The sequence below is a fragment of the Panthera uncia genome, assembly GCF_023721935.1.
Source record: "Panthera uncia isolate 11264 chromosome B2 unlocalized genomic scaffold, Puncia_PCG_1.0 HiC_scaffold_24, whole genome shotgun sequence".
Classification (NCBI taxonomy): Eukaryota; Metazoa; Chordata; class Mammalia; order Carnivora; family Felidae; genus Panthera; species Panthera uncia.
The window spans coordinates 20,422,943-20,435,260 of record NW_026057580.1 but is presented as its reverse complement, the minus strand read 5'-3'; the positions used below and the strand labels follow the sequence as shown (position 1 = coordinate 20,435,260).

General features: G+C 46.8%; 1 protein-coding gene across 1 annotated transcript in view; it reads left to right on the top strand.

The window, feature by feature from the left end:
• Positions 1-12,318, top strand: part of TRAM2 (translocation associated membrane protein 2) — an 82,309-nt gene that overhangs the window by 54,110 nt on the left and 15,881 nt on the right. Inside the window, exons 3-4 of the mRNA XM_049653805.1 lie at positions 8,379-8,488; positions 8,994-9,110. Coding sequence (XP_049509762.1) covers positions 8,379-8,488; positions 8,994-9,110 — 227 coding nt within the window. The remainder of the gene's footprint in view (positions 1-8,378; positions 8,489-8,993; positions 9,111-12,318) is intronic.

Here is a 12,318-nt window from a genome sequence, read left to right as displayed (position 1 = left end):
CTCTGATTTTTTTTCTTTTTTTAATTTTTATTTCTTTTTGAGAGCACGCACAAGCTGGAGAGGGGCAGGGAGAAAGGGGTACAGAGGATCCAAAGCGTGCTCTGCACTGACAGCAGAGAGCCCGATGCGGGGCTTGAACTCCGTGCATGATGAGATAATGACCTAAACTGAAGTCGGACGCTTAACCAATGGAGTCACTCAGGCGTCCCCTCTCTGATTTTAAAAAACAGACCCATTGTTTATATCAGCACTTCTTTTTAAAAAAAAATTTTTTTTAATGTTTTATTTATTTTTTGAGACAGAGACCGAGCATGAGCAAGGGAGGGACAGAGAGAGAGGGAGACACAGAATCCGAAGCAGGCTCCAGGCTCTGAGCTGTCAGCACAGAGCCCGACGCGGGACTCGAACTCACGAACTGTGAGATCATGACCTGAGCCGAAGTCAGACGCTTAACCGACTGAACCACCCAGGCGCCCCATACCAGCACTTCTTAAATGTTAGCATGCATCAGAATCACATGGAGATGTCATTAAGCATGGAGTCCTGGGCCATCCCGAGTTTCTGATCCGGCAGGCCTGGGGTAGATCCACAACAGCCCGTGTTTCCAAGCCTGTAGGTGATGCCAGTGCTGTTGGTCCACAGCCACACTTTGCATAGCCCCAGTGTATTAGAACTATGGACTATGTAACCTGCCCCTGATAGATGAAAACAACTTGGATTGCTTCCATTAGTTTATTGTTCAAAACAGTGCTGCCGTGCATAACCTCATCACATGTCATTGTGAACGTGGCAGGTATTACCACAAGATAAATTCCCAGAAGTGGAGTTGCCACATCAAAGGGTTGATGCGCTTGTAATCTCAATAGAAATTGCCAAATTGCCCTTCCAAAGGGGTGGTCCATTTTGCACCCCCATCAGTGGTGTGTGAAGGAGAGGTTGTTTCTCCACAGCCTCAGCGAGAGTATGTTGTCAAGCTGTGGATCTTTGCCAATGTGATGGGTATGAAATGGCAGCTCACTGTAGTTTTCATTTGCATTTCCTTTCTGTGTAAGGAGGAGCATCTTTTAAATTTTTTCTGTAAATTGTTCGTATCCTTTGCCCATTTTTCTTTTGGATTTTTGATCTTTTTATTATCAAGTGTTTTACATATTAGCAAGCTTAGTCCTTTGTTTATGATCTGAATTATAAATATTTCCCCCTTAAGTGATCATTTCCCTTTTGATTTTGCTTGTGGTGGTTTTTTTTTTTTTTTTTTTTTTGTATCTTGAGTTCTTTTAGAACGTCACACTAACATGGAAACAGAGTTGGCCATAAGCACAGAAACTAACAGAAAGTACATCTTATAAACCCAGATGGGCAGGCATTAGGAAAGGAACCAGGAGCAAAGATGCAGCCAGGATGGGCAGTGATGCTCTTTGAGCAACCAGTTTTTCACACAAAGGCTAGAAGTCTCGTTGGCAGGTGCCCAGACTCCAAGGATCTAAGAGGTGGATGGGATGGCTACAGACAGCCACCAACCAGCTCAAGTCATGGGAGGAAGGCCGAGACCGCACAGTAGTACCCGGACGGGATGGGAACATGTGAGGCAGACCAGAGAAGCTGCTTACAGGTGACACCAGAGGAAACAGGAATGTATCTCTTAGTCATAGGAAGCAAAGCAGGATGTCCATAAGAATGTTACTCCCGTAAAGGGGCAGCTGCTGACTGAGGCTGTTGGTCAAAACAGCCAAGGCTGTTATTGATTACTCTAGCTTTCTTTTTAAACTGTGATCAGAGATCAGCCAAGCAGATGCCACTTTGGATGAGGGCTGAGTAACTCGTCTACAGTTGGAAGATCATTACTGAAGGTACTTTCTTCCAAAGCTAGAGTAATGCCTACAGAAGGGCATATCGACATACTCCATGGGGGTGTGTAGGAAGGAGACTCCCAGGATGTTGCTATTGGAAAGTTGCAGGGGTCCTGTTGCCTGGGGGTTACACACTGGTGGCCCATGGTCACCATGGCCCGGCAGGTCCATTTTTTCTGGTCAGTCTGGTGTTGGCCCATAAAGTGTTTTTTAAAATTTTGAATTTGTGCGCAGTGTCTTTAAATCAAGTGATTTCATGTAAAGATCTCTTTCTTTGCTTCTGGAATATCGAGAATCTGGACACACTGGGCTGTATCCCTCCCACGGCCTCCGTATCTGAGGAGCGACTTCCCCACTCCTTCTTCTCCCCCCGGGGGACACACGCTGTGCAGTTTCCCACAGTTACCGACTCCCCTCCAGGGTGTCCCTGACAGCGAGACTACCTGTCAGTCACTGTGTGTTCCACTTTTAACTGTTCTTTTAGTAAGGTGGAGAAAGAAGAACGTGTCCCTCTCTCAAAGCAGAAATGTGAATGATAGACCAAGAAGGTGCGATGGTTGAAGGAAGTCAGTGGGAAGCGTACTGTGGACGTGCAGATATTCCCTGGGTAACCAGCAGACCTCTGTGCCAAAAGGTTTTAGCTTACCACACCCAGACTGCTTTGCTCGTTTGGGTTACCCACCTGGTACCTGTCGGCATTTTGCTGCAACTCACAACCAGGGTGGCCTCCCTGGTCTAATAGCTCAGAGATGTGTTGCAAGTTACTTTTCAGAAAAAATTATACTAGGTTTCTGCCAAACCATTGCCAGCCTTTTTGAGAGCTCATGCAAGACAGGGGCAGTGCTTGAAGAGCAAGAACTCCAGCCTGGGTCCTGAGAGGGTTTGTATTAGAATTAGTGAGCAACCAAAAAAAAAAAAAAAAAAAAAAAAAAGAAAGAAAGAAAAAGAAAAATCTGCCGGAAACAGGGATTTGTTTATAGCCTCCTGGAAGAATACTTTGTGTTCACAAAGTATCCACCCAGCCTCCATGGCTCTGTGGAGAGCAGAAAGGGCCAAACCAGTTCACTTGCCTGCTTTGATCAAAAGTAGGAAAGTAGCCGATAAGGGGAAAGCACCAGAGATCATGTGTATGAACCAGAGCATGTCTTCTCAGTATTTGTGGATGCTGCTACCCGTTATGATTGTAGGCGAAAGACCTCAAAGGAGCAGATTATCACCAGTAAGGATGTGGGGCAAGGGGAGGGTGTCAGTGGCTTGTGTTGACCCTGAGGTGGCATTGGGGGGCTGGGCTGGGGTGCGGAAGCCCCTGGGGGACCTGAGGATGGCCGGTATCCCTTACCTCTCTCAACCCCGTGTTGTCAGCTGCTCTCCTTGCCCATTGAGAACCACTCCCTATGGCTGGCCCATCCCCCACCTCTATGTGGACGTGTCCTCTCCCCATCGCTGTGCCACCATCCGAGTGCAGGGCACCGACTGCACTGGGCGCTGTGCTCAGGTCCCTCAGAGCGAGGCTTCTGCTCCCTCTTATTCCCCCTCAGACTTCAGTCCACCTCAGAGCACTTCTCACACGTGGCCACTGGTGGTTGTTTTTTTTTTTTTTTTTTTTTTTTAATTTAAATATATAGAAGATGAAATTTGTGATCTTTACCATTTCTAAGTGTTCAGTAGCTGTTAAATGCATTCACATTGTCCTGCAAATGATCTCCAGAATCCTATTCATCTTGCAAAACTGCAACTTTGTAGCTATTATACAGCAACGCCCCATTCCCTCCACAGCCCCCACCTAGCATTCTGGTTTGTGCCTATGATTTTGACTACTTCTACCTTATAGGATGGAATCATCCAGTATGTCTTTTGTGATTGGCCTATTTCACTTAGTATGATATCCTGTAGGTTGATCTGTGCTGTAGCATATGACAGGATTTCCTTCTTTTTTAAGGCTGAATAGTGTTCTGTTGTATGTGTGTACCACATTTTGTTTATCCATCCGTCAATAGACATTGGGGTCGTTTCCACCTTTGGCTATTGCGAAAAATGCTGCTGTGAACATGGGTGTACAAATATTTCTTTGAGATCCTGCTTTCAGTTGTTTTGAGTATATACTCAAAAGTGGAATTGCAGAATCACGTGGTGACTCCATTTTTAATTTTTTTAAAGGGAATATAGTTGACATACAATGTTGTAATAGTTTCTGGTGTGCAACAAACATAGCGAGTTGACATTACACTGTGCTCATCACCAAAAGTGTAGTTACTGTCACCATATGACATTATTACAGCATCACTGACTAGACTCCCTATACTGGACTTGTCATCTCCATGGGTTACTTTTAACTAGTAGTGTAGGCTTCTTAATCCCCTTCACTTATTTCACTCATCACCTACCCCCACTGTCTGGCAACCAGCCATCTGTTTTCTCTATATAGGAGTCTGTTTCTGTTTTGTTTTTTACATGCCACATAGAAGTGAAATCATAAGGCATTTATATTTCTCGGACTTACTTTACTTGGCATAATACCCTGTAGGTCCATCCATGTTGTCTCGAATGGCAAGATCTCCTTCGTTTTTATGGCTGAATAATATCCCATTATATACATGTATATACCACATCTTCTTTATCAGTGGACACTTAGGTTGCTTCCATAATGTGGCTATTGTTAATAATGCTGCAGTAAACATAGGGGTGCATACATCTTTTCGAATGAGTGTTTTCATTTTATTTGGGTAAATACCCAGTAGTAGAATTGCTGGATTGTATGGTATTTCTATTTTTAATTTTTTGGGGGGAAACTCCATACTGTTTTCCACAGTGGTTGGACCAATTTACATCCCCACCAACAGTGCACAGGGGTTCCCTATTCTCCACATTCTCACCAGCAATTGTTATTTCTTGTCTGATTCTAGCCATTCTGACAGGTGTGAGGTATTCTCTCATTGTAGTTTTGATTTGCATTTCCCAGATGATTAGTGATGTTGAACATGTTTTCATGTGTGTTGGCCATCTGTATGTCTTCTTTGGAAACCTGTCTATTCAGGTCTTGTGCTCATTTTTAATCAGATTATTATTGTGTGTGTGTTGACTTGTATAAATTCTTTATATATTTTGCGTATTAACCCTTTATTAGATCACTTGCAAATAATCTTCCAGTTTGTAGGTTGCCTTTTTGTTTTGTTGATGGTTTCCTTTGCTGTGCAAAACCTTTTTATTTTGGCGTAGGCCCAATAGTTTATTTTTGCTTTTGTTTCCCTTGCCTTAGGGGATATATCCAGAAAAATGTTGCTAAGGCTGATGTCCAAGAGATTACTGCCTATGTTTTTGTTTGTTTAGGAGTTTTTATGGCTTCAGATCTTACAGTTAGGTCTTTAATCCATTTTGAGTTTACTATTTTTAATTTTTTAGGAACTACCATACTGTTTTCCATAGTGACTACCATTTTACAGTGCATAAAAGTTCCAATTTATCTACGTCCTCATCAACGCTTGTTATTTTCTGTTCTTTTTCATTTTTTTTTTTTTAAATTGTAGCCATTCTGATGGATGTGGGGTAGTTTCGATTTGTATTTCCCTAACAGTAATGATGGTGAGCACTTTGTCACATACATGTTGACCATTTGTACATCTCTCTTTTTTTTAAAGTTTATTTATTTTTGAGAGGAGGGGAGAGGGGGCAGAGAGAGAGGGGGACAGAGAATCAGAAGTAGGCTCTGTGCTGACAGCAGCAAGCCTGATGTGGGGCTCAAACTCACGAATCGTGAAATCACGACCTGAGCGGAAATTGGATGCTTAATCAAGTGCGTCTAGTTGTATGTCTTTTTAAGATAAATGTCTGTTCACATCCTTTGCCCATTTTTAATCTGGTTGTTTCAGTTTTTTGGTTGTTGCTGTGTTGTAGTTTTAGCCTCTGTAGTTTTTAAGTATGAGAATTTGGTGCACATCCACTAAGCTCCAAGAGGGCAGGTCTGTGCCCATCCTTCATGGTCTTCTCCCAGCACCCAGAATGGAGCTCTGCACATGGTTTATTTGTTGATGAAAAACATGCATGTGGCTGTCAACAGCGAAGGAACAAAAGAATGTATTAACTCATGCACTGATTCTTGTTTCAAGAGGGGTCTAAGGCTATGGTCACGTCTCTTTGGAACCATGGTATTTGGGGGTGAAGAATAACAGGTGACCCTGAATAGGCCTTAGAGAAGATAACCCAAAGTCTTGACAGGTGTTATTTCACTACTGTTAGACTATACTTGAGTTTAAATCCCATTTTGCCTAGGGATGCTAGTCTTTTTTTTTAAAAGTTTTTAATGTTTATTTTTGAGAGAGACAGGGTGCAAGCAGGGGAGGGACAGAGAGAGGGAGACGGAGAATCCAAAGCAGTCTCCAGGCTCTGAGCTGTCAGCACAGAGCCCAACGTGGGGCTCAAACTCATAGACCGTGAGACCATGACCTGAGCCGAAGTCGGACACTTAACCGACTGAGCCACCCAGGCGCCCATAACTCGTGATGCTGGTCTTGATGGAACTCTGCATGTGTTCAGTTATTTTATAGTTTCAAAATATACTACAATTGAACTTGTCTCCTCTGGTCCTCCATTCTGAAGGAGGCTAGGAAAGTGTCATTGCAGCCATCCTCTTGGCTCTAGTGCCTTCTCCACCGGCCAGTGCCTGACTCCCCCTCCCAGCCCTCAGCCCCTGGGTGGGCCAGTCCCCCTGTGTTGCCCGTTGTCTCACTGACAGCCCTCTCCATCTCTCATCCTGCTTTAATTCAGGCCTCCATGCTTCCTTATTGTGGATCCGGAGGCAGCTCCCTGACTGGTGTCTTCACCTCTAGGCACGGTGCCAGTTCACTGCTGCCAGAGTAAACTTTCCAAAACCCTTATTTTGTCATTTGCCTGTTGGATTTGAATTCTTCCATGTGTCCCATGTTGCCCCCAGGACAAAGCCCACCCCCTTTCACGCGGTGCCCAGGCACTCAACAGGCGCTGCGGTCTCATTCCCTGCAGCCTGTGCAGACACTACCTCCTCAGCCTAGATGCCCCCCTCTCCCCCCCCCCTGCTTCTCCCCAAGTTCCGGTGTCCTCCTGTTCACCCTGACCTGCTGCCCACTGCGCCCACCCAGCCGGGGTTGGGCCCTGGCCTGCCGGGGCCCACTGGGACGCTCTCTTTGCCTCTTGGCCCCACGTGCCTGTCTGTAGGGTAATTGTACGTTTACTTATCCGTCTCCTCACCGGTCTGTGTGCTCTGAAGTCCGGCCAGTATCCCTTATCTCCACACTCCGGCAGTTAGCCCAGTGCCCCTTACAGAGTAGGTTTTTGTGGAAAGGAGGAGGGAGAGGAAAAAGGCAAGTCTGTCTGATTCCAGAGTTCACATGCTCGCTGCCCTCTCCCCACTCAGCGCCATGGACCATCCCGTTCTCTCCGTCCCGGGAGGCAGAGGGGATGGTTTGACTCCCTGGGTGACCCAGTCAGCTCTGCTTCGCTCCGTGGCCACCCCGAAACTCACCGGCCCTGGTCCACCTTCTGGTAAACGCATCCTGGCAGAGACAGATGACTCATGTGTGTGCGACTCGGCGTGAGCACAGCACAGCTGGAAAGGCAGCCAGCGAGTCTGCTTGGTGGAGCCAGGGGGGCGTTTACAGAGCAGCAGAGACCCAGCGCGGGTTCATGAGCCCTTGCAACCCTAGCCTGCTAACTGGAACAAAAGTATAAATCCTCCTCTGTCCGTGGAGAACGAGGCTGCCACAGCAGGGCTATACAAGGCTTATTACATGTCTGGGATGCTGTCTAATTTATTACTATTAAATAATATTTTAATAGACTGCCATTTATGGCATGTTTGCCATGGGTGTAGGCACAGTGATAATCCTCTTGATACAAATTATTTCATTTAATCCTCACACTAGCCCAACAACAGAAATAATAACAAATATACATATGACACTTGCTATGTACTAGATATTGTTCCCTGCACTTTGCTTTGAAGCCGTCTGATTCTGAGGGAAACCTTACGATACAGGAACTGCTGTTACTCTCATTTTACAGATGAGGAAACTGAGGCACAGAAAAGTCACATATAGAGGTGCCCCAAAGTCACATAGGTAATGAGTGAGCTGTGATATAAACTCGGGCTTCTGAGTCCACGCTCCTAACCGCTACTCCATGCTTCCGTGCTGAAGACGACAGTCCCATCTTCCAGGGATGGAAATTGTGGCTCAGAGAGGTTGGTCACTTCTGTATAGTCGCACAGCCAGGGAGCGATCGAGATGGCTTGTCTCTTATCCTGGCTCCTAACCACTGCGCTCTCCTGCCCAGATGCAGGAGATGTAGTCATCACCGTTTGTGCTTGGTTCTCCTTAATCCTCCCCATTGGCACTTACCAAGGGCGACGCCCACGGGGTGGGTAGGATTCTAGGGAAAAAGGTTTCTTCCAAGTCTAGGGGTATGGCATGGCGCCTTCTGCTTCAGAGATCTCTTCAGTTTGGGGTCCCAGAGCATTTCCTCAGCCCGGGGATGCTGACATGGCTTTTCTTACCTCCACAGATAGTGAGACTGTGCACTACCACTATGGGCCGAAGGATCTGGTCACCATCTTGTTCTACGTCTTCATCACCATCATCTTGCACGCTGTGGTTCAGGAGTACATTTTAGATGTGAGTGATGCTGTCTGGATTCTGAGATCACAAGCCGGGGAGATGCGGTGGGCAGAAGGGCCTCGCCTTAGAGGACACTGCAGCTCTCTGCCCCTTTCCCTCCTAATCTGCATGCCCTGATTGGTCCTATTGACTGGACATCCATTGTGACACACTGTGGTTTCTGTCCCCTCTCACAGCCTTCTTAGTGCATGGGATGCAGCGTTTACTGCATGAGGGGACAGCTGCCCGAAATGGCAAGACACAGTGCTTATGGGTCTGTCATATGTGGCCTGATTGTGGGGTGTTTTCTTTACATCTAGGCTGAGGACCTCAATCTGGCCGCTTTCTCAACATGCATGCCTTGAACTGAGCGCTCCATGCACACAGCAGGCTTACACTGAATGGCCTGAGCCATGGCCGCTTCAGACTGCTATCCTTTCAAGGGTAGAAAATGGGAGTTTGAAGCCGCCCATTACGAATGCACCTGCATATATTAATATGCAGGATTCTCTTTATTCTTTAGAAAATCAGCAAACGGCTTCACCTCTCCAAGGTGAAACACAGCAAGTTCAACGAATCTGGACAGCTGGTCGTCTTTCATCTCAGCTCTGTGGTATGGTGCTTCTACGTGGTGGTGACGGTGAGTGGCCCCGGGGACCGCTGAAGCACAGGGCCTGGGCTTCCAGCAACGTATCTCTTCTCAGATGGCTGATAAAATGACCGTGAAGGGCTAAGCAGGGAAGGAAAAGAGTCAGGAGCAGTTTGTAAAAGCTTTGAGCAGTTTCTTGGAACTACGACTATTTTTGTATCCTCATGGTAGGAGAGAGGGGCCAGATGGTATAGATGCTCTTTTAAAGCTTCAGAGAGCCCTCTTGTCCAAAAATAAACCCTTGTTATAGTTATTCTGTGATGCTATGATAATGGTACCATACCTCTACACAGCACTGTATCATTTGACAGTGTCCTCCTACCAGTGCTATCCCATGAGATGAGTTGTTTGTTTATTCTGGTCCCCATGTTGATAGATTGATGGCATCCAAGATCAAATTTTGCAGTGTCCCCATGGTCATGTGGTTCTGAGGTGGCAAGGACCAGACTGGGACTTAGGAGTCTGGTTCCAAGTTCAGTACGCTTTCTGTTTTACCACACTGGCCTCCTGCAAGCATCCCCTCATCCGCACATCAAATCCTGTGAGAGTGCCATTCCCACAAATGCCTGGGGGACCAGACAATTTATCTACCTCTCCTTTCTACACAATAGGACTCTTATTTCAAGCAGCCTTTGATACACCAGAATTCCTTACTAGCAAGGAATGCGGACAGTCCTTTGGGGTTCGCTGTAACAAGACCTGGCCTGTGATGCATGAAAGTGTTTAATTAGAAGCCCCCCACCCCCACGTGAAATAACTCCTGCCTGTAACTTGGTCCCTTTTTCTAGAGCTAGAGTTGTCCTGTGAGAAACACAGGCCTAGGGCTTGGAAAATTCAGCAACCCTGTGATCTCTAAGTTCCCTTCCCTGCCTTCTGCTGACCTCTCATTCCCCGCCTTCCACTGACCTCTCACCCCCTTCCTCTTCCTTCAGTGACAGTGATGAACTTTCACATCCTAAGGAACTCTCTGCTTCCAGAGCTCAACGCTGAATTCACGTTCTGAGAGCAGGAGTCTGCATGTCCTTGTGTATATTGCTTGTATGTCTCTTATCCTTTAATCATGGAACCGTTTCCTAAACAGAACATTAGGAATTTTAAATGTAGGACCTGAGGCTTCTGTCCTCTTGAGCAGGACTGCCATGTTATACTGTCCCCAGAGGGAAAGATGTGCAGTGTGGCCCATATGAGGAGCGTCCCTTAATGTTGCACAGTGTGTGTCCGGGCCCCTTCAGGTCTAGGTAATGCTGCCTTTCAGACTTCTCCCAACCTCTCGGTGTTTGCCCGTGGAGTCCCTCTGCTGCTTTGAGGCTGGCCTCAGGGTCTTTCAGAAGAAACATTGCCTCGTCTCTGAATCACTTCTACCCCTCCTACTTCAGCCCCAGATATTCTCCTGGAGCTGTGACACATTTAGACCAGATTCTGGAGGCCAAAAGCCATGTTATGTGACGTCTCTTCCAGTGCGTTAAATGCTCAACTGCTCTTTGTTTCTCTCAGGCCTTCAGGGGCTTAAAAATGATGCTCATTAGTCTGACAGCATGTAGCACTTTACTTGGGGAAGCTCATGACAGGCCTTTATTATGGTGACAGCCAGTTCCCCACTCAACATCTTCAGTAGAAAGTGGGGGCCATGGGGACCCTGGAAAGCTCCAGTGACCCCCAACTCCTAAGAGCACCATGCCGCTCCTGGCCCTCCTCTACTCCCACTGCACCATCCTGCAGGGAATAAAGATGATTGAAGAAGAAGGGAGGGTAGTTTTGTAAAAGGAGTGAGAAATAGCTAAGTGTTTCTTAAATCCTATTTTTCTGTTAGGATGAAATCTTCCTTGGTTCTTGTCTTCTACTGTCTGCAGTCAGTTCATCAGCAGGTCCTGTGAACCCCACCTGCAGAGGTCATTGAGGTTCTATCCATGCTGTAGCCCGGCCCACCAGTTTCCACAGGGGAGATTTTGGCCCCTGGGGACATGGGGCTGGCGGGTGGAGCCCAGGAGTGCTGCTGAATGTCCTGCACCACACAGGGCAGCCCCCACCACCGAGAATTACCCAGCCCCAGATGTTGGTAGTGCCAAGGTTGGGAAGTCCTGCTCCACAGTCCAAACCGCCATTACCTCTTGCCTGGACCACTGACCATCGTCCTTCTAGATGGAGACGTTTCCTCTCTCGTAGCCTCCCTCCACAATCCGTTTTCTTCTGCTTACCCAGACAGGTCCTTTTAGAACATAAATGAAGTCCTGCACCCTTGTGTAAAAGCCCTTGTCCCTCTTGCAGCCAGTTAAGCCATTATCTTCCTCGCTCCTGTGATCTGGGTCCCACTATTACCTCTGCTCCTCTACCTTTCCTGGCTGTTCCTGATTCTTGCGCTTCGCGGGGGCGGTTCCTCTCCTCACATGCTCCACCCCCTGAATCCCATGGCCGCCCACGGCTGACTCCTTCCCATCTGAGTCTCCACATAAATGCCATCTCCTCAGAGAACCCCCTCCCCCAGTTTGTACTGCATGCACTACACCCATTGCTGTGACATTTTTCTCATTCATGCATATATTCCGTGCTGTCTGTCTGTCCCACTAGACCCCGAACTGCTTGTGAACAGCCTGCATGCTCACAGAGTCTCTAGTGCAGAGCCCGGCAGGTACTAAGTGCTCACTAAACAGTGGTTGTGAGACTGAGGGTGTAAGCAGCAGTTACGTCTTCTTCCTCTGGCCCTTAACTGCTTTTAAAATAACAAGTCAATTGTTTTTGTAAACTTCTAGATGACCGTCTATTACATAAGAAATACGTAAAAGGTTTTTTTTTGTTTTTTTAAGTAAAAAAATTTGCCCCAGATCCATCCCCCTAGAAGTAACTGGTTTTGGGCAGTGGGGTTTGGACATTTCTCTCTGCATTTATACAAGCAGAGTGATGAGAGTGTGACTGGACCGACCAATAATTTATGAAAAGATCAACCTCCTACTGTTAACCTACCTATGGACTACTTCCTATTGATTAGAAAACACAACAAAACATGAGCACTCTATAGGGGAAAGCAGGGCGGGCCGTGTTTGGTCTCTATGCCGGCTTCCTGGGGATGTTTCCCTTCATGTTTTAAATCCTGAAGTCTGGTGCTCCTTGAGAGCCTGGTATGGGGAATGCTCTTCACCCTGGACTGATTTCCTGTTAACAGACTGGCTACTCAGAGCAGAACTTTAGTACATGATTGTTTCTG